The sequence below is a fragment of the Lontra canadensis genome, unplaced genomic scaffold (assembly GCF_010015895.1).
Source record: "Lontra canadensis isolate GAN:19392208 unplaced genomic scaffold, GSC_riverotter_1.0 scaffold100, whole genome shotgun sequence".
Classification (NCBI taxonomy): domain Eukaryota; kingdom Metazoa; phylum Chordata; class Mammalia; order Carnivora; family Mustelidae; genus Lontra; species Lontra canadensis.
In genome coordinates, this window is record NW_022631094.1 from 2,863,787 (window position 1) to 2,887,595 (window position 23,809).

General features: G+C 35.6%; 1 protein-coding gene across 5 annotated transcripts in view; it reads right to left on the reverse strand.

The window, feature by feature from the left end:
* ARHGAP12 (Rho GTPase activating protein 12) overlaps positions 1 to 23,809 on the reverse strand; it is a 108,343-nt gene that overhangs the window by 49,090 nt on the left and 35,444 nt on the right. For 3 of the 5 annotated variants that reach the window (XM_032837896.1, XM_032837895.1, XM_032837894.1), the window contains exons 4-6: positions 10,870 to 11,133; positions 2,393 to 2,533; positions 1,165 to 1,245 (exon numbers count right to left, since the gene is read on the reverse strand). In XM_032837896.1, the coding sequence (XP_032693787.1) occupies positions 1,165 to 1,245; positions 2,393 to 2,533; positions 10,870 to 11,133 (486 nt within the window). The remainder of the gene's footprint in view (positions 1 to 1,164; positions 1,246 to 2,392; positions 2,534 to 10,869; positions 11,134 to 23,809) is intronic. The other 2 variants (XM_032837898.1, XM_032837897.1) reach the window with 1 other exon arrangement.

The window sequence follows — 23,809 nt, forward strand, 5'->3', positions numbered from 1 at the left end:
CTGACAAGGCTTTTTTAACACAAGAAAATTCTGGGGCTGTACCTGATAGCTAAATTAACTAAAAGAATTATTATTTCCTTTATCCTCACCCCTTACCCCCGAACCCTGAGTCAAGTTTGTATTATAGCCCTACATTATAGCCCTACATTGTTCCTTGATATCTTGGCATTTTAAAAGCTGTCAGATTTATAATGGAGTTCTTATGCTACTAGCTCAAGACAGGTCACAAAGGTGTTCTTAATAATCAAGTACTCACTGTATAGCTTATTACACTTATGTAATACACTTATTACACTATCAAACCTTATAATTTATTAAATAGAGGTCAGGTAACATTCACATAAGAAGAAACCACAATTATTACTTTACTAGACAGTGTTTTCCAACCTTCAAGTTATTAACATCCAGTGGTTTTTTTCTATATCCATGTATCTTTATAACAGCACTTTTCTTTAAATTGGTTTACTTTGGCAAAAAGACAAATTTCTTTAAAAATTAAAGTCTATCTAACACTACAGATATGTCTGCTAACATTGTCATTTTCTAAAACATCAAAATTAACTACCAATTAAAATTTAAACTTTTGCTCAGATATCATTTAAAATTATCTCAATAACTAATAGTGTGACAAGCACATGACCACTCTAAAGCCCACTGCCTTAAGATCAACTGAGCCCTGATGTACTCATCTGAAAAAAGACAGACCCAGTGAGACCCTAGAAGATTTTATCAGCACATGCTGCTAATGACTGACACAATTACAACACATATTCACATATGAGAATAAACGAATACTGAGTCACTTTTTTCTCTTAAAAAAAAAAAAAAGATTAAATGTTAAGACCAACCTCAAAAATTCAATATATGCAAGATGACTAGATATAAGATGGCTTTATTGGCACTGAAGGAAATTCTTATTTCCAGGAATGATGGAAAAACTGATTTCAACCAAAAGAACTTCTGAATAGGAATTATCAGTATTATATAGCAAAGATCATACACATCTTAGAGTATTTTGGCCAAAGGATTCTCAATGAATTCCGAAAAAAAAGTTCTGCTTTTTAAAAGTTGAATAAAAATTTTGAAGTAAATCTGCTGAGACTATTTTCAGATATTATTATATCTACTATTTCAAAATATAAATTCAATGTTAAGGTTTATTACCTTTGGCAATTCCCATTCTGAACGAGATCCATCTGCACTGTAGTAATACTGTCTACCTTGATCATCAACATGCTTGAGCCACTATAAAAACAAAACACGTGTAAAATAACAACAACAAAAAACAAAAAAAGTTTTATTTTTTTAATTTAAGTAAAAGTGAGTTTAAGCTTATACAACTGGAGATACTAGATGTTTTTCTTATGAACTTTACTCTACATCCTCAAGAACACCGCAAAAAAAAATTTACAAACTTAAACTAATAGATTTGTATTTTAAGTTTGGTAAAAGTAAATACACTCAATATTAAATGTGAATTTATTTCCTCCCTCTTCCAGTATCAAGCTAGTTCCAATGTGAGGCACCACTTAACACAAGAAAATGTAACATAAAGACACACAGATATACATATATACTGGACACAGGGTCACACTCACTTGAAAACAGGTTGGGAAAAGAACAAAAGAGAATATGTTTTAAATCTTCAAATATAAAACTACTGAACAATGTAAGCCAAACTTTGTGCAAACCCTTAGGAATTACCTCCTGTAGCCAACACATTCCTCATTCAATATCATTTAAGTAACACTAATAATAAAACTTCATATGATATAATATAGGGACTACTGAGGAGCAAAAGACTAAGTACTGCTAATTTAATATATGATCTTAATTGTGAAAAACTAATGTGTCATGTTCAAGTGTGAAGTAATTAAAGCAAGCACAACCAATCAGTTATCTTCTCTGATGATACCAGATGTTAATACATAAAATTTCAATATGCATTCCCCAACTAATTAATCATAAAGTACTAGATTCATGGTTTTTATTTTACATAACTTGATTATAAAAGAAAAAGGAGTATAGAAAGTGAGGTGGTATATCATAGTGACACATGCTGAGAAAACTATTCCTTAAAAACCATTCCTTAAGGAAAATATAAAGTAATATGTTTACTGACGAAGTCTTAACAGAATGACACTCAACAGGTCTACTCTTAAAAAGTTGTCTTAGATGGTTTTGACACCACAGAAATCACTGTAATTATAAGCAATTTAAAACCATGAATCAGTAGTTATATAATGAGTTTTCATGTTGTTGATTGGCATGATTTCAGAATTACAATAAAGAATATTTTCATGCGTTTTTCAACTACTACTAAAACTTCAGAGCACGACTATTTTATGCAAGGATTCTGCCCCAAAAAACTAGATGAGAAAAAAAAATGTACCTTTTCATTAGTATAGTCACTGGTATATAAGGTATGCCCACGTTCATCCAACTCTTCTGACCAACCCCTTGGAGGAGAACCACACTGACTATCTGACTGGCTGTAACAAATGCTGTGGTAGTTTTCTTCTGATGAAAGAAGCTATAAATAGTCAGAAACATAAGGATTTTTCTTCTTTGAATATATATATATACACACACATATGCAGCCGTTGCAAATCTAAACAATAAACTGTAATAGCTATAAGCACACTAAGATATCTTGACTATATCTGAAAATTTAATTCACAAATTGTTAGTCTTTCAAATGGTACAATGTTACGTGGTAAGGGGAAATTAATAATAGTTATTTTATCACAATGATGTAACCCTGGAAAAATTCACCATAATAAAATTGAAAACAATGTTTTCAGACTGAGAGATAAAATGCTACCTTCTATTATTTAATTCTGCTTTTGCACTGAAATCAGGTTAAAAACTGACAGAGGAGTGTGTATGGATATACACATCCATGTGTAAGCAAAATACAGGATGACTGTACTTCCTCAGACTGAGTTTCTTGAAAATTCTCATGCCTGGCAAACAACAGTGCTCAATAAATAGAATTATTATTTTTTTAATGTGTGGAACTGGGGGGGGGTCACTAGTCTTGTAATACTGTATTTTATGTTCTCATTTATTGCTTTTATTTGTCTAATTTATTTCCTCAATCACATGTTTATTAAAGATAGTTGGAAACTAAACTTCAAAACAGGAAAAATAATATTGAAAAAATTCAAACGATAGAGAGGTGAAAAATTCAGTATGGAAGTAACTTAGGTATGTTTTACTTTTAAAAGCATGACAAAATCCAGACATACAAGAGAAGCAAATAAGATGACAAAAGTCAATTTCTGCTTTTTCAAACAATAGGCACCATAATGTGAGTAAGCAGCAATTTGCTTACTGCACTTAAACTTCATTCACGAATATTTACGAGATTAGAGTTCTTGTAAATGACCCCTCCAGGATCACTTCTAGGTAAAATACTTCCTGCAATTAAATCTGACTCAAACTATATCTTCTATCATCATAATTTGGTCTAAAACACTTAACTGTGTAGATTCTCAATGTTGTAGGAAAAAGACAGAAACATACTAATAGTAACATGTTCACAAAAACTGACATAGACAACTTTACAGAAACCCTGAGTAAAGTGACCTACATACATTTTGTAAGAGTAATGTTAATGATGGAAAACCTATTTTAAAAATCAAGACTTGTTTTTAAATTTAGACCACTTAAGTACAGTACCATAAAATCTTCTAGAAACAGAGAAAAGAAATCTATACAATGGAATATTATTCAGCCATAAAAAAGAACAAAATTTTACCATTGGCAACGACACAGATGGCCACTACAGCCATTATGCTAAGTCAAATAAGTCAGAGAAAAACAAATACCATATGATCCCACTTATGGAATCTTCCAAACAGAACAAGCTAATAGATACAGAGAACAGACTGGTGGTTGCCAGAGGTGAGGGAGAAGGCAGGTTCACCCATTGGGAAAGGGGACAAAAAGCACAAACTTCCAGTTATAAAATAAGTAAGTCATGGGGATATAGATATAAAGTACTGCATGGAAAACACAATTAATAATACTGTATTACATATGTGAAAGTTGCTAAAAGAGTGGATCTTAAAACTTCTCACATGACAAAAAAATTCTTTACTAGACTTAATGTGATCATTTCACAATATACACAAATATAGAATCATTACATTGTACACCTGAAACTAACACGCCTTTATAATGGTAAAACTAATTTAGGAAACAAAGTCACTAAATCAGTATTTTCATAAACATGACTTTCTAGCTAATGAAATGCTCCCATAATTTCCCAATTTTTGTGCAGTAAGATGTTCCTTTTTTTCTTTTTAAGATTCCATTTATTTATTTGGCAGAGAGAGAGAGAGATTTCACAAGTAAGCAGAGAGAGAAAGGGAAGCAGGCTCCCCGCTGAGCAGAGAGCCCAACGCAGGGCTTGATCCCAAGACCTGAGATCATGACCTAAGCTGAAGGCAGTGGCTTTACCCACTGAGCCACCCAGGCACCCCAAGATGTTCCTTTTGTGCATGAAGAGAAACCTCTGTTATCTCAACATGTTTTATTATTTTATAGAACCAGAGGTACTGGGATGCTTGGATTGCTCAGTCAGTTGGGCATCTGCCTTCAACTTGGGTCATGACCCCACGGTCCTAGGATCCCACATCAGGCTCCTCATTCTTTTGGATGCCTGCTTCTTCCTCTACCTCTGCCTGCCTATGCTCACTCACGCACGCTCTCTCTCTCTCTGACAAATAAATAAATCTTTTTTTTTTTTTTTAAGGTAGAGGTACCTCTAAAATCTTGGTATATACAACTAGAAAAGAGCTATTTAGTGGCAATTAAATAAAATTAAGATTATTTTTGGTAAGCATTCTCTAAATGTTAGCTGTGCTATACTCATAACTCCATTCAGCAGGGTACTTGGCTCGGTAATTTTGGGGTATATATTTTGCAGCAAATATAGCCTTATAGAGTGGGCTACAGAGGTGTTCCATTTACAGGACAATGACACGTAGGTACTGAAATGACCACCTGGATTAAAACAATAATATATTACATAAATTTTTTAAGAATCATCAAGAAGCAAAAGGCTAAGAAATACTCAGAGGTCAAAAACTAAGTAGAATGTAATGACCAGCTTTCTCTTTGAAGGCATGTGTCAAACCTCAAACTAGAACATTAGTTTTCAAGGCATCAAGTACTGGGGAACAGGAATTGAGACTACCAAAAGTACAGAGTGTAACTGGATTTCCCCCGATAAAGAACTGATACCCCAAAGTAGTATACCCTCAGATTACCAGTGAGGCAGAAATAAGTCTTGTCCTTTTATTCCACACAATGGAAATAACAGGAATCTTCCCAGATAAGTGGGGGGAAATGGGAGAATCCCCAACCGCAAACCAGGCTTCACGCGATCAAAATTACTACTACTTAGATGGCCTAAAAAACTAAAGCTGAAAATTCAGTTTCAAATGTTTACAGGATGCTAGCTTCCTGGCAGAAACAAAAGCAAATCCTCTCTGACAGAACAAGCTTTCAACCCCAGCATTAAAGACTTCCTATATATAAAAATTTCTAAGCACTATATATAGTCACATATTAAAACACACATACAGGGACACCTGAGCGGCTCAGTCAAGTGTCTGCCTTCAGCTCAGGTCATGATCCCACGGTCTTGGGATCAAGTTCCACATTGGGCTCCCTGTTCAGCGGGAAACATGCTTTTCCCTCTGCCTGCTGTTCCCCCCTGCTTATGCACTCTCTCTCTTCCTCTCTCTGACAAATAAATAAAACCTTTAAAAATAAATAAATAAAACATATGTGGACATTATGTGAAACAAAACACCATGATTAAGAGTCACCAGAAAAGCAGAATAATTCAACTCTTAAAGACCTTATGTACTAGAATTATAAATATATATATATATATATATATATACACACACACACACATACACACACACACACGCCCAAGTGGCTCAGGTCACGATCTCAGGGTCCTGGGACTGAGTCCCACATCGGGCTTCCTACTCAGCACGGAGTCTGCTTCTCTCCCTCTGCCCAAAACAGCTCACCCTCTCCCCGACTCATGGGCTCTCTTGCTAATAAATAAAATATTTAAAAATAAATTAAATTAAATTAAATACAAAATAAGATAAAGAAAGATATGAAATACATTATCCTTCACTGGGTCTTTCAGTGCAGGAAAAAAAACTGTAAGGGACATTACTTGACAAGTGAGAAACACTGAATATTAACTGTGTATTAAATAACATATCAATATTAAACTTCTTGGGCATGATAATTTTTCACTAAAAACTGACAACAGTTTTGCTGGAAAACATCCTTATACTTAGACAACAAAATATTATGTTGCCTTAATCCAAATGGTTTAGAAAAGAAATTACTAGGAGGCAGAAGGAGGAAGAGAAGCAGCAAATGTGGCAAAATGTTAAAACAGTTAAATCTTAGATGAAGGTCTACCTAGTATGTGGATGTTCACTATACTGTTTTTTAGGTTTAAAACTTTTCAAAGTAATAAGATGAGAAGCTCTCCCAAATAAATAAAAACTAAGATGTTTTTAAAATTTAAGGACTGGGGTGCCTGGGTGGCTCAGTGGGTTAAGTCTCTGCCTTCAGCTCAGGTCATGATCTCAGGGTCCCTCATTGGGCTCTCTGCTCAGCGGGGAGCCTGCTTCTCCCTCTCTCTCTGCCTGCTTCTCTCACTACTTGTGATTTCTCTGTGTGTGTGTCAAATAAATAAATAAAATCTTAAAAAAAATAAAATAAAATTTAAGGACTGGTTTAATAATAAAGATGAAAAATAATGAACAACAACTACATCAAAAATCATTGAGAATGAAGCACAAAGAGAAACAGAGATAAAATTCACAAATAAAGGGAAATCAAAAGACATGACCAATGCAAGCAGATTAAATATTCATCTAATCAAAGTTCCAGAATGAGAGGAAACAGAAAGTGGGACAGAGGCTATATATAGACAAGTAGGAATTTTCTAGAACTAATCAAAGATAGGACTCCTCAAGTTCAAGAATCCCAACAAAAGGGGCACCTGGTGGCTCAACCGCTTAAGAGACTGCCTTCAGGGGGCGCCTGGGTGGCTCAGTGGGTTAAAGCCTCTGCCTTCGGCTCAGGTCATGATCCCAGGGTCCTGGGATCGAGCCCCACATCGGGCTCTCTGCTCAGCGGGGAGCCTGCTTCCTCCTCTCTCTCTGCCTGCCTCTCTGCCTCCTTGTGATTTCTGTCTGTCAAATAAATAAATAAATCTTTAAAAAAAAAAAAAAAGAGTCTGCCTTCAGTTCAGATCATGATGGGGGTGGGAGCGTGGTCCTTGGTTGGGCTCCTTGCTCAGTGGGGAGCCTGCTTCTCCCTGTCCTTTGGCCCCTCCCCCTGCTTGTGCTCTCTCACTCTCTCTCTCAAATAAATAAAATCTTAAAAAAAAAAAAAAAAAAAGAAAAGAACCCCAACAAAACCCTGGGCAGGAAATAAGATACCTTCACCTAATCATGTTATAGAAAAATTACAGATACAAGATCTTAAAAGCTGCCAGCCAGAAGGGACAAGATGTTCTTCAAGGAATGAAAAATCAAACTGAGCTGATTTCCAACATCAACAACGGAAGCCTGAAAACAGGAGAATAAAATCTTCAGTGAACCAGGAAAAAACAAACAAGTAAGCAGTCAACTTATAACTGTATATCAAGGGGCGCCTAGGTGGCTTAGCTGGTTGACTGACTCCCTTCAGCTCAGGTCATGATCCCAGGGTCCTGGGTTGGGCTCCTTGCTCATTGGGGAATCTGTTTCTCCCTCTCCCTGTTTGTGCTCTGTCAGATAAATAAGTTTTTAAAAATCCTTTAAAAAAGAACTGTATATCAAGTAAAGATATTCTTCAAAAATAAGGAAAAATAAATTTCTAGACAAAAACTAAGATTCTATCACTAACATCATCACTAAATTTTAAACTAAGATTCTATCACTAACAAATCCTCACTAAAAAAATTTAAAAGTATGTGCTTAAGACAGTAGTTATCCAAGATAAAAGTTATCCAAAATAATCTGATTTGCATAAAGGAGTGTGAGGGGGGAAAAAAGTACCAAATAGGAGGATGAATTTAAGAATCACCATGTACAACAATAAGGGGGCTAAAAACAGAAATAAAAGACAACAATAGCAAATGGCACATACAGTTCTCACTTGGCTCTAAAGAGCGAGAGGACACTGACTAGGCTCTGGTGAGTATGCACGTTAACAATTCTATGGCAGGGTTTGCAACAGCAGCACTACTGACATTTAGGGCCAGATGAGTCTTTGTTGTGGGAGCGATCTTGTGTATCGCAGGATGTGGAACAGCATCTCTGGCTTCTACCCATGAGATGCCAGTGGCCCTCCTTGAGTTTAACAACAAAAAAATGTCCCCATTGTCTAATGTCCCCCAGGAGGCAAAACTGTACCCAGTTGAGAACCATTGCTCTAGGATAACCACTAAGATAATAAGCTCTGAATTAGATGGAAGAGTTAACACTTATTCCCCTTCTCAAACCCCACTAAAAGTACTGAAATATGTTTTAAAAGGCTTATACTACCAAGAATAGGGAGAACGCAAGATGTGAGCAATCACAAAACTCTGGAAGCTGAGAAGCAAATGAACAAAAGACTAACTCATCTACAAAGAAAGCGGATTCTAAAATGGCGGAGGGAGGCTGTGGAGTTGGAGAGGGAAGTGAAATCTAACCACTTTACAGAGCAGAATCTTCAAATGGCTCAGGAAGTGACAGTATTAGGTCCTAGGGGTGAAGGCAGGGATACTGCAATGAGGACTAAAACTGCCAGAATCCCTTTCCTTCAGGCCTGCTTGCTAGGTGTGCACCCTTCCCTTTTCCCAGTTGAAGTAGAGGAATTCATTAAATCTTACGAGAGAAAAACAGTAAGATTCTGATTTGGAAGACAAGAGGCACAACTGGGACACAAGGTACCAAACAGAAACGAGGAGACTGAGGGACTATAAGCAAAACTAATACTGACTACCAACAGTCTGCAGCCCTGACTTTCCCGGCAGATTTTAAGACTTCTGTGAAGAGTGAAGACTGAGTAGTCTAAAAGAAAGACCTAATGGTCTTGACACTGGAGACTCCTGGCAAGCAGCTGATCTGTATCGCCATACACGGAAGTTCAAAATGCCCTCCAACTGTGAGGAAAAAGATATTTCCAACCTAGAACTCTATACTCAGCAAGCTACCAATTAAATGTAAGTGCAGAATATAAACATTTTTCACATAAAAAGTCTCAGTACCACCTCCTATATGCAACCTTTCTCAAGAAATTATTAGAAAATGTGCTCTAGCCACTTTGTAATTTTTTTTTTTAAAGATTTTATTTATTTATGAGAGAGAGAGAGAGAGAGCACAGGCAGACAGAATGGCAGGCAGAGGCAGAGGGAGAAGCAGGCTCCCTGCAGAGCAAGGAGCCCGATGTGGGACTCGATCCCAGGATGCTGGGATCATGACCTGAGCCGAAGGCAGCTGCTTAACCAACTGAGCCACCCAGGCGTCCCTGTAATTAACTATTTTTAAACAATGTGTGCAGAGGCCAAGTAAGCAGAGATTCTGATATACAAATCACTCTCATCTATTTATTAATATGGAAAGCCAAAAAGCATGCTTAAAGTTGCTGTACTTTAAATTTCCTTAAATTATTCTATAATTGAACTCTCTCTAGTTCTTCCAAATTATTAGATTTTTACTTTATTATTCACATACAATGTAATTTGATATCTTTCTAGATCTACAATTCAAATAACTTTCTCAACATTTTTCTTATTATAGTAACACAGGAACAAATTTCTCTCACTACTCTCGATTTCATTCTTGAACACTAAAAGTACAAGTTATCACCAAACCAAAGCTATAAATAACCAACTGAAAAATAGGACAAGAGGAGTCATTAACTACAAAAAGCTTTTTGATTCTGCTAAATACAGGATGCGCCACCTGATTTTTCCAGCTCCTACCTAACTGGAATTGTTTTTATTCCACATGCTTTCTGTAAGAGCAGTGTGTCCTATGCAGGCATAGGGGCCTCCCTCTATTAAACAGCAGGATTTAATTCCATTCTGTCAGTTCTACCCAAGCCTCTCCTGCATGTCCAAATGGTCCCAAGGAATCTCTCCAGACCTCTGACATGACTGTCTCTCAAAATATAGCTGGCCAAGTTCACTGCACCACCCTCTAAGAGGTGCAGGTAAAGGTGAAACAAAGGTTGGGGCGGGGTGGGGGGGGGAGTAGTAGTATGAACACTAGATACAGAAAATAATGATTTTAGACTGAACAGTCATACTTTACAAGATGGCCCATTTATAGCAAAGGAATTACATTATACTTATTTTCCTTACATATAAATAAAAAGTGATCTTGCACCTCTGACTGAAACACTGAAAAGCATCTCAGTAGTCACAGCAAACCAATACAGAAAAGTGTCTATTTTAACTAGTTCATAACTTTGTTTTTATTTATGTGGCTAAGTCACATCATATATTTTCTTTCCTTTTTCTAAAAAACATCCCTGATTTGGCAATAACTGTAACTATATTGGTATCTTCTATAATGTGAGGAAAGCCACTGGTACTAAGCAATTTTAAATTACTTAATTCAGGAACTAGTAAACACATTATAAGGTTAGCTACTGTCTATTAGTTAGATATTAGAATTAGCATTAATATAATGAAACTGGGAAAGAACATTTAATAGCTTAGAGATTTCAAGTGTTCTATCATATTAATACCAAGAAACAAACCTACTCACTTCCTTGGCCTTGAATAACGAAAAGAGAGAAAGTTTGGTAAGCCACTGTTGATTCCTTAATTATTCATACCTCTTGGTCTCCTGGACTCTGGAACTCTCCCTTGCTTATGCTTGTATCCCGAGTCCAACGAGGCGGTTTCCAGGTTCTTTCCTGGGTTCCTCTGTTATAGTAATAACAACGCCCTGAACTATCTTTATGAGTCTCCCATTCCCCATTAATCTGAATTGCTGGGCTCCCAGGAAGCGGAGGGAGAGCAGACTGGGATATTTTCAGTTCTTGTAGATTAGCATAGACAGGAGAATCTGGACGTCCTTGATTTGGAGGTGTTGTTGCCTACGAAAAATGTGAAATATTCATGCTTAAACTGGCATAACATTTACAAATAAAAATTAAATGAAACATGAGACATAAAGAATACATATAAGCTTATTTTAAAACACATATACAGGTATATATATTCTCTCTAAAGAAAAAACAATTTCACAGTATTAAAATTCATGATTTGGTTGAAGAAAACATAAAAGCTTCAAACACAATCCAAAGTATACTTAATAACTTTCCCTCACCCTGAAAGAATAGTCCACTAGAAGTCAGGAACTGTGAGCTCCAGTTCAAGATCTGGCACTAACAAGTTGTAGGACATTGGATTAGATCACCTCATTCTTCCTGAAATTGAATTTTAAATCTCTATAAATGAGGGAATCAGATTAAACCACAAAGGTCTTCTTTGTCTCTGAAAGTCTATGATTTTAGGCAATTTTTTTAAAACACGAAAAGTCTTACACATGCGTAATTCAACATGTATTCAGAAAACTATCAAAAGAAAGATTTTGATAGAAAACTATCAAATCAGGAATGTAAAAGTGAAAGATAAAGGAGATAAAACATTTCAGCTAAGAATTTACTACATTCCATTCTTTCTCAGCTAGAATTTCTCAATACCAATAAATCATATAATCTCCTCCTAGGTTCCTTATTTGTGAATTTCCTAACAGTGGAAAAATAAGAATCAGCAGTAACTGATTTAAATGCTTAATCTCAATCTACAGCTTTACTTATTATTTTTATATGTCTCACTAGATGTCAGTCAAGAGCAGAATATTCTTCATACACTTTGTATTCTCAACCTTCACACGGATAACATTTTGGGTCAGATAATTCTTTACTGCAGGGGGCTATTTTGTGTGTTTTAGAATGTTTACTAGCATCTCTACCCACTATATGTTAGTTGCATTTCCACTGTGCCTATTAAGAAGTATCCAGATGTTGGGGCGCCTGGGTGGCTCAGTGGTTTAAAGCCTCTGCCTTCGGCTCAGGTCATGAAATCAAGGTCCTGGGATCGAGCCCCGCATCGGGCTCTCTGCTCGGCAGTGAGCCTGCTTCCTCCTCTCTCCCTCTCGGCCTGCCTCTCTGCCTACTTGTGATCTCTGTCAAATAAATAAATAAAATCTTAAAAAAAAAAAAAAAAAAAAAGAAGTATCCAGATGTTGCCAAACATCCTCTGGGGACATAGCTGACCCTGGGCTGCTTTACTATATAAATCCTAGGGTTATATTCAGAAATTTAATTACTTCTATAATGTACCCAAGAGTTTTATGAATGCTTAAAAATACGGAATTTAAAAAAGGAAATGCGGATGGATACACTGAATCAGTCTTAATAAAATTAAAGTACTTAAACTTCCAAAATATTATTTTGTCTGTAAATAATTATAATGGATATAAATCACAGAATAAGATTTAAAAGAGAACACATTAAAAATAACTCCAAACATGAATACGTATGTAAAATGATTACATTCAGTCTTTTTACACATGGTAATTACCCAACTACTGTATTCAATGATACAAATGAGATGGTTTTCCTTGAAATGTTAGCTTTGAAATTAGACTACCACCAAGGAGCACCTTTCTATGAAGAAAATCTATCTAGGAAGACAGATTTCCATGTAGTATTCCTCTTCCAGACTAATTCCATATCCTGGTGAATTAGCCAAGGTAACAATGTTTCTCTTACTACAATGAAGTCTTTTAATATAACAAACAATTCTATACAGCAAATCATTTCCCAGAACCTTAACTAGAGAATATTTATTCAACAAGTGTTAAAAGAAGTTCTTACTTTGATCCTGATACTTTACTAGACTTGGAGAAATAAAGACACCAAGAAACGCCATTTTCTAAAAGCTGTTTATGGAAAATTATATTAAATCTTTAAGAAACAACCAATTTCTATTATTTAAACAGTTCAGTTTTTCTAATTTAAAAAACTGAAATGCTTCAACACAGTTTATGAGGCTAGCATAATTCTAAAACAAAACTGGAGAAGAATTAAATGAAAAAAATTATAAACCAACCTCACTTATAAATATAAATGAAAACATATGAAGTAAAACATTAGCAATCAAATCCAGCACTGCATTAAGTAATTCAGGAAAGAAGTAGAAATATTAAGAAAGTCTGTCTAAGCAAATAAAGCCTAAACCCAGCAGGGGAAGAGAAATAAAGATCAGAGCAGAAATCAATGAAATAGAAACCAAAAGAACAGTAGAACAGATCAACGAAACTAGGAGCTGGTTCTTTGAAAGAAATTAATAAGATTGATAAACCCCTGACCAGATTATCAAAAAGAAAAGAGAAAGGACCCAAGTTTAATAAAATCATGAATGAAAGAGGAAAGATCACAACCAACACCAAAGAAATAAAAACAATTTTAAGAACATACTATAAGCAACTATATGCCAGCAAATTAGATAATCTGGAAGAAATATATGCATTCCTAGAGACATATAAACTACCAGAACTGAACCAGGAAGATAGAGAAAACCTGAACAGACCCATAACCAGTAAGGAAACTGAAGCAGTCATCAAAAATCTCCCAAAAAAACAAGAGCCCATGGCCAACAGACACATGAAAAAGTGCTCATCAGCATCAACCGCATCACGGAAATACAAGTCAAAACCACAATGAGATACTGCCTCACGCCAGACAGAATGGCTAAAATTAACACGTTAGGAAACAACAGGTGTTGGCAAGGATGCAGAGAAAGTGGAACCCTTCTACACTGTTGGCGGAATGCAAGCTGGTGCAGCCACTTTGGAAAACAGTATGGAGGTTCCTCAAAAAGTTGAAAATAGAGCTACCCGACAACCCAGCAATTGCACTACTGGGTATTTACCCCAAAGATGCAAATGTAGTGATCTGAAGGGGCATGAGCACCCCAATGTTTATAGCAGCAATGTCCACAATAGCCAAACTATGGAGAGAGCCGAGATGTCCACCAACACAAGAATGAATGAAGATGTGATACACACGCAAGAATATTATGCAGCCATCAAAAATGAAATCTTGCCATTTGCAGTGATGTAGATGGAACTAGAGGGTATTATGCTAAGCGAAATAAGTCAATCAGAGAAAGTTACATATGATCTCACTGATATGTGGAATTTGAGAAACAAAACAGAGGATCATCGGGGAAGAGAAAAAGACAAGACGAAACCTGCTAGGGACACAAACCATAAGAAATTCTTAATCATAGGAAACAAACTGAGGGTTGCTGGAGGGAAGAGGGAGATGAAGGAGTGGGGTAACTAGGGGACAGCCATTAAGAAGGGCATGTGATGTAATGAGCACTGGATATTATATAAAGCTGATGAATCACAGAGCTGTACCTCTGAAACCAATAATACATGATATGTTAATTTTTTTTAATTAAGTAAAAAAAGAAACCATCTAAACATCCAGAAACAGGAATGGTTAAGTAAACAATGATATATGAGGCAATTTATATATATTTTTGAGTGGCAATAAAAATGGTGATGATTTTTAATAACATTATAAAAAATTATGAGCTTAATGGGAATAACAGAATATAAAACTGCTTCTAACTTCCAAATAAACTCCAACTAAAAATTTAAAAGTATGGAGAAAAACCAACTAAAACATTATCAGTCTTCTCTGGATAATGGGGTTATGTATAATTTTTTTTCTATGTGCTTTATTTCCCAATTTTATTGTTCCCAATTTTACAGTGAGAATTACTACCTTTAGAGTTTGATGAAGATAAGAATCCAGGGCACTTGCTCAGTCCAGGAGACTATATAAAAGTGACAATAAGAGTATTAACATGTAGTGTTGTTATGACTAGTCTTTCTTAACAGGTGGTCAGTGGATCATCTATATCAGACTCAGGAATGTTTTTCTTTAAACTTAAAATTCTTGAGTCATATCCCAGAGTCACTGGGGGTGGAAAATGGTGAAGGGTGATAGTCAAGAATCTGTATTTTTAAGTATTCTATGGGATCCTTATGTACACTATTATTTGGAACACACTGATAAAATTACATCTTGAATGCACTCCGAGCAAACTAGTCCCTCTGGTCCAATAAACTTCTATTATAAAAATCAAAGTACTTATAGACAATTCTGTTCATACCACCAGTTGTTTCTCTGCAGATAACTAAAAGAATTAAAATAATAACAGCCACTTTCAACATATGAATCACATAAAAATTAATTTTGGAAAATTTTTAAGACTTAAGTATTGTGCACTTAAACTGAACAAAGCACCTTGTTCATGAACTGTAGACAAGAGTAAGTGTTTTTTCAGACAAAAAAAAATTTTAAAAGGAGAGCACAGAAACAAAGTTAATTTTATGGGCCATATCTGTCATTAATTAACAACTGAATTGGGACTAGTACCTCTCCACATGACCCAATTTTATATTTAAAAAAAGCCCTGGCCTGTTCCACTTTATCTATACAGAGACTAAAATAGTCCTCCCACTATCCACAGAAAGAAAAAATTGGGGAACCATATATATAAGAAGGTAACTTTATTTTTTTTTTTTATCTTTTTAATTTTTGGAGGACATCAGGAAAAGGAAGGGAAAAATCAAGGGGGGGAAATCAGAGGAGGAAGATGAACCACGAGACTGTGGACTCCAAGAAACAAACTGAGGGTTTTAGAGGGGAGGGGCATGGGGGGATGGGTTGGGTTAGCCTGGTGATGGTAATTAAGGAGGGCACGTATTGCATGGAGCACTAGGTGTTATACATAAACAACGAATCTTGGAACACTACATTAAAAACTAATGACGTACCGTATGGTGACTAACATAATAAAAAATAATTAAAAAAAAATAACTCTAAACTTAGACTCTCCCTGAATCCCTACTTAATACCAAAAACACTGAGATTTGTCCTCTTTTTTCTTTAACATTAGTTCAAGAACTGCTTCTAAAATAAACATCAGAGAATAGCAGAATACATATTAACTAAGGAGCTAAGCCTACTGTTTCTTAAATAGCATATGCTACTCAGTATTAATACTCAGGTACCTACCTTTATAATAACCATTAAAAAAACAGTGACAATGATGAATTATATTTACATAAATATGTTTATGTTTATGTTACTGAATAATCACTTTAAGTCCCTGCAGCCTATAATCATATCTTTGATTTAGTTTACGGGTAAACAAACAAAGCAATTACCAAATATCAGACTCCAAAACAAAATTTAAATTATTTCTTAACTCTATTTTAATTCATGTGGAAAGAAGACATTTATGTGCCTTTGGTAATTTACATGCTTAAACTCTGCCTTACCATAATTGCTAATTATAACACTGGACCAGTTAACAGAATAGAGGACAAAATAATAACCAACAAGCCAATATTCAGTTAACAACACTAAAATTTGTTTTACTTTCACAACTGAAAATCATGTATCAATTTTAACTGGAAAATAGAACTTTTCAAAAGAAATCTTTTCGCTTAAGACGAAATTTTAGGGACAAAAACACATTAAAAAACAAACACCTTATTTGACAATTTTACAATATAAATTCTAATGTTTACGTCTTAAAGCATGACCGCACTAAGATTTCAGGGTCTGCAGAGCACAAGGACGTTTTCTCTGATTTTACTTACTTAGCTAACATATGAGAACTAATTTCGAGCTGTGCGGGAGATGTAAGTAAGACAGTTCCTGTCCTTAACGGCCAGCAACCCAAAAGAGAGAGACAGATAATAAAACGATTCCAATGGCATGACTACGTGCTGCAGAGAGCTGCAAGTACAGGACACTGTAGGGGCACAAAAAAGTGGCAATAAACAAGAAGACTGAGATGTGATGTGGAGGAAAGGTTCACAGCAGAGGTTTAACTGGATCTGTAAACGGAAGCAGGAGGAAGCCAAGGAAGTCCAATGGAAGTGGTGAAGGGCGCTTCAAGTACATTCAAATCTGTTTTTAGCTGACATAACACAAAGAAATAAAAAGCAGCCTTCCCATAATGAAACATAACTGGTGGTGAAGGAAAGTCAGCACTGTGAAAAGCTTTAATAAATATTATTTTCACGGTAAAAAAAGAACAACAACCCAAAAAAAAACCCTTTTTTTCTGTAGTTTTTCTATTTATTGCACTTGAGGTTGCTCAATTCCTATTGGGTTTGATACACCTTATATTCATATACTAAAACTTTTTCAGCCCCTCATCTTTCATCTTGTTTCTGTCCTCTTCCCCTCCTCTTTGATCACCTTGACCAACAATTGAACAACCCCTTTACATCGTCAGAGATGTGCCACCATTTCTGCCTCTCCCCTGACAGACAAGAAGGCAGGCCCCAAGTAGGAAAGCTGTGAGGTAACAAATGCTTATTTCTAGGAAGCCATGAACAAACATACCGATCAAGTCATTTCTGTGCTACCAACCTGCAAAATCAGATGCCAGCTGACAATACTGCAATCATGCCATGCTGTAAACTAGATTTACTGGAAGGTAAAGACCGTCTGTACCTAGAGGGTGTACAGGTAAGAGCTGACAGACACCACAGTGAAAAGACCCATGTAAAAGGGACCTATACATACATAGTCACGAGGGTGTGCACAATTAGGAAGTTTATCATAGGTACAAAGACTTGCCAAAGAAAGAAAAAAAGACAAACTTCCCCTTAAAGATTAAGCCCACACCCACGTCCTCCAGTAATTTTCTGTTGTGCCCTTACATGCACCTCTTCCTATAGCCTCACGATGCTGCAGCTTACTGTGGTACTTATTACACTGTACTGTAATCTCAGATTTACTCATCTGGCTTTTCTTCTAGAACTTGACTATCTTTAAGGTAGAAATGTTTGCCTCGTTTATCTCTTCATCTACAGTGCCTAGTATAGCACCTGCACATGGTAAACACAACACATCCCCGGATGAAAACTACTCTCATATAAACTAAGACGCTATCATGGAATTCATATACTGAATTTAATTCCTTACTCCTGTTTTATTGGGCCATGAATTTGAGCCCTCCAACATCCACCTCTCTCCCTTAAATGATGGACATGTATTTTGAAAGACCTACTAGAGAGGATCCTTCGCACACTCCTCAAATTCCTTATATCCTCAGACTGAACAACCATAAACAGCTGGTTCACCTTTTTGAAGTCACCTTCTCTTTGAGACGCTCTTCTCTATTCCTCAGTGTAGAATTCCCATCTATCTAGGGCAGCACCGACACAAATATAATGTGAGCCAGGTATGACATGTAAAATTTTCTAGTGGGGGCACCAGGGCGGCTCCGTCAGTTAAGCATCTGACTCCTGATCTCAGCTCAAGTCTTGATCTCAGGGTTTTGAGTTCAAGCACAACACTGGGCTCCATGCTAGGCATGGGGCCTACTTAAAAAAGAAGTTTCTAGTAGCCACATTAAAAAGGTAAAAAGAAGGAGGTGAATTGAATTCTAATAATATATTCGCTTAACCCAATACATCTAAAATATTAGCATTTTACTACATAATCAATATAAAAATTACAAGTCTTTAAAATCCAATGTATCCTTTATAGTGTATTTCAATTCAAATCCTAAAATTTTCATTGAAGTACTTGATCTATATTTAGATTTCATAAAATTTACAACTGAAAAAACAAATTCACATACTCAAATTATTCTTTAGCAGTTTTTAAATTTAACTTAAAATAACTGAACTAAAATAAATTCAGTTCTTCAGTCTATCAGCCACACATTCAAGTGCTTGATAACCACAAATGGCAACCGGCTGCTATACTGGACAGCATCAATCTATAGTATTTTGTGTTTACGTATTTCCCCTCATACTAAATTATGTTCAGTTGTTACTTTTCAGTCTCTCCAAAGAAACTCAAAGCCCAAGAGTTTAGAGCAAGATCATGTCTTAAACACACTGTATTTTCAAAGTCTAGAAACGAATAAACTGAAGATCTCTTCTCAAGCCCTGACTCAGATTCTGAAAAATTTTCCCAGAAACTACTTTCCCAATCCGTAGAAAATTTTTGAAAAAAGAAAGATAAATGCAACAGCTGACAGGAACTAATAATTTACTGATGAAACCTCATTGTTAAACGTGTACTGAAAGTATTCAACAAGATGTGCTTGTCCTTGGTCAGTTAAGCAAACAAAATTCTCCAATAGGACATTATGCTGAAAGAGCAAGACTTAGCTACAGTTTTATACTGATGAAGCAACATGCAATGGCCTGGTCCACTGCCATTCATTATCACAAATCTCTCTCCCTCTAGGAACCTGAATGCTAACTGTATGATCAGCATTCAGAGGATGACTAAATAATACTCTATGGCTTCTGAAAGTTCTAGAGACTAACAAGTTTATGGCACAATCACGAATGAAAAGAATGAATCTGTGTTTACTTGTTGAAAGCACATAGTACACGCAGAAGTCTAAGCTTAGACATTGAGGTTTCTGGTTACAGCCAAAAATAGAATAAACTTTAAAAAAAAAAAAAGTACACGGTACACATTTAATTGACTGATATACCATCCTTTCTGTCATTTTCTGAAAAAAAAAAAAAAAAAAACCATTCTTCTCTGTTTTTTGGGAAATATGATTCTGAAGTAAAATATTCTGAAAAAACTATCTAAGGAAAATATAAATAAAGAACCAAATAAATGGATTTCTAACTTACCACATGTACCAATTTGTTAACAAGCCCGCATGACAACACTGTAATAGTTGCTTGAATAACCTAATAAATTACAAACTCAGTGCATAATTTATAGTTTAAAGTATGATATCCTTAAAGCTGTACAGAAACCTTTTACCTATACAAAGCAAATATAAAATAGATGATTTTCCATCACTTTAATGGCCACTTTATACTAACAAAGAAATATTTAAGCCCTGAATTCCTTAAAAGATATTCAGAAAAGGTATTTAGACACATATAGATGAACCTAATATAAAAATATGTGTGTACATTCACCCATATATATGCAAGAAAAAAATCAAAAGACTATATATAAGTTCTTATAACTTGTTTCATGAAATTATGGCTGATTTGTTTACTTGTATTCTCTTATTTATTCTGAAGTGAGATTTAAAAAAAAAAATTGTAGAAGAGAAAAAGGCCATTAGTTTTTAACCTATGTAACTATTCTGAAATGAAATTCTACAGCCTAAGCTATAAAGGCAAGAACACACTGATGATACCCATGGAAGTCAATATCTAAAACTTTTAAGTTTACCTAGAAAATCTAGAGCAGGCAAGGAGAATGGGCTAGTTCACGTCATGAATACACTGGGTTCACTCTAAAATCAGAAATGTAGTCACTGTGCTTAGAACTAAAAGCCTCATAAGCCACAATGAGAATACGGTTCCCAATTAAAGCAAGTTCACCAAGTTGCCAAAGGACAAAACAGGACAGGGTAGAGAAAATAAAGGTAAAATGCATGAGGTAGAAGGAGGCTGTTTGTAACAACAGTGATCAAAAGTCTAACACCTGTCCAAATGAGCAGTTCATCCTCAAGTTTCACAAACTAAGGCCTGTCTAAACACTGGGTAATCTCTCTGCAACCATCAGCACCATCCATTTCCAGAACTTTTTTCATCTCATAAAACTGAAACTCTGTACACATCACACGGTAACTCTCCATTCCTGCACTCCTCAGCCCCCAGCAACCATTTCCATTTTCTGTCTATAATGAACCTTACCATGCTAGGTACTTCATGTAAGCAAAATCATACAATATTTGCCTTTTTGTGACTGGTTTATTTCATTGTATGTATTGTTCTCAAGATTTCATCCACGCTGTGGCATGTGTCAGAATGTCCTTTTTAAGGCTGCATAGTATCCCACGGATACTGTGGACAGCAGATTTGGGACTTTTCAGCCTCCATGATTGCATGAGACAAGTTCTATAAGTCTCTTACAAAGTGTATTTATAGATACCCTATTGGTTCTTTTTCTCTTGAGAAACCTAATAAGAGCCCTTTTCTCTTCAAACACCTCAAATAAAATTTACCATTAACTCTAAAAGTCATCATTCAAAAAAATAACCCTGATACCTTACATATTTTCCACATCTTGACATCTTACATATACATGGAAGACTATTAATCCAAAAGAGGGGGAAAAAATCAGCACCTAAGTTTAAAAGTAATTTTGTTTCTCTAGACCTCCTCATATATCCTTACTGCCAAGGAGAAAAATACAAAACATTCTACTTATATTTCAAAGTACATGAAATAAAACTCATCTATTAAGTACACTCGAAATCTACAGAGATAATGCTATCGAAAACTGCGGTTTATTTCCCAAATCCTCAGTCTCCTCTTAGGGCTCTTCAAAACTAGTTCAACTACAGTTTAGAAATTTTTTTAAAAGGCTCTTAGATACAATAAATATGGGGCGCCTGGGTGTCTCAGTTAAGTGTGTGCCTTCAGCTCAGGTCACGATCTCAGGATTCTGGCATCAAGTCCCACATCAAGCTCTCTGCTAAGCAGTGAGTCTGCTTCTCCCTCTCTCTCTCCATCTGCTCCCCCGCTCCCCGCTTGTGCTCTCTCTTTCAAATAAATAAATATTTTAAAAATATGTTTTTAAATAAATAAATACAAAAGATACGTTCCCCTAAGTCAAATTAACTACTGGCCCTCATCTAAAGACTCAGAATTACGCTATCCTGTCCTAATCCTGTTGGTCTCCTCTGATTCCAAATCGCTTATTTATACATGCTTGCAGCTTTTCATTAGGTATCTGAACATTCAAGAAGAAATAAAAAGGTTTTCATCCAGGGTTCAGAAGTCTCTGTGTGTAAAAACAAATGAGAAAATCTGTGATAGAGACCTAAATTAAGATTTACTAACTTCTTGTTTACTGTGTCTGTTTAGGATACTGTTGCTCTTCAGGATGAGACACACTGAACATGGCATAAAGATGCTTTGCTCCTTTTAACAAAGTGCTAACCATCGGAAGGAACAAGTCTGGTTATCACCGTTTTCAATCTTCATACTCTCTTTCAGTGAATGCACTAACATGAAAACTACTACGTAACAATAGTGATACAGCACAGGAAGTGACTACTATAAAAGTATCCGTATTTTTCTATTTATATTTAGTTACTAGAGGAACATTAAAATTTATTAATTCCCACTTCAATCATTAAATCTGTAGCTGAAAGTTTAAAAGATCACATTCTTTCCCACTTGATTATACCTAAAGAAAAGCTAGTTACTTAGTTGTTATAACTGATAAACACTATTTTTCCTTAACTCATTTAAATTACAGTAACAGAACTGTCAATGAAGAAAAAAAAATACTTGAAATATGAAATAGATGGTCTTTCTGTAAAAACAATCTAATCTTTAGGTATATGTTACATTACTGGACTGTTTAACAATACCACTGACATGACACGGGTGCTTAATAATTTTTTTTTAAGATTTATTTACTTGAGGGGACGCCTGGGTGGCTCAGTTGGTTGGGCAGCTGCCTTCGGCTCAGGTCATGATCCCAGCGTCCTGGGATCGAGTCCCACATCGGGCTCCTTGCTCTGCGGGGAGCCTGCTTCTCCCTCTGCCTACCACTCTGTCTGCCTGTGCTCATGCTCGCGCGCGCTCTCTCTCTCTCTCTCTCTCTAACAAGTAAATAAATAAAATCTTTAAAAAAAAAAAAAAGATTTATTTACTTGAGAAAGAGACAGTACTAGCAGGGGAAGCAGTAGAGGGAGATGACCGGGATCATGACCTGAGCTCAAGTCAGACGCTTAACCAACTGAGCCACCCAGGCACCCCAGCGCTTTTCAATAATAAGCATGACAAATCAAGTGAAGGAAAATCTGGCATACCTGAGAGAGATGTTTTATTAAACATCTTACTTACTAAACATATTACTTACTAATATGTTACTAACATATTACTTACTAAACTAAGTAATAGAACTTTAGTTTTACCATACTTTGCTGGCTAGAAAAGGGATGAACTAAGCTGAACAAAGTATTAGACTCTTTTTTAAATTATGAAATATAGTTACAAAAGGCAAAAAGAAAAGTAAACTATCTTCTAACAAAAAAGGAATTTTTCTGAAAACAGAAAATAGGATTAAAAAGAAAAAAATACCACAAAACAAAACTTCAGCAATCTACTACTCCAGTAGAACCCCTGTTGATGTCTTAAGTGAAGTTGTGAACACGTCACTTAAAATTTTTAACCTTCAAACATCTTGTACTTCTATAATTTCAAAATGAAACCCCTAAGCGTCCTTTAATACAAAAATCTGGACAGTCTTAAACCAGCTGATAAAGTTCTTGAGCAATCAAATAAGAGCAAAAGTTCTGTTTCAGATATTATCTGTAGGATAATGTTTCTGCAATTTTTATGAGCATTTTATTGTATTTCACACTTATTAGTGAGCCAAAAAAATAAAAACAGAAAAAAGTAGTACAGCACTCCCCTATATTTGATATAGAGACAACCAATCTATAGTCCAAATCCAGCTTGCAACACATTTTTGTAAATGAAGTTTTATTGAAACATAGCCATACAGTTTCCATATGGTCGATGGCTGCTTTTATGCTACAATGAGAGTTGGATACTTAACAGAAACCACATAAGCTCACAAAACCTAAAATATTTACTATCTGGTTCTTTATAGAAGAACTCAACAACTCCTATAAAGATGCCCTCCCCATATTCAGCTAGAGTTTACTAAAACCAAGTACATAAGAATTAGATGTATTATGTAT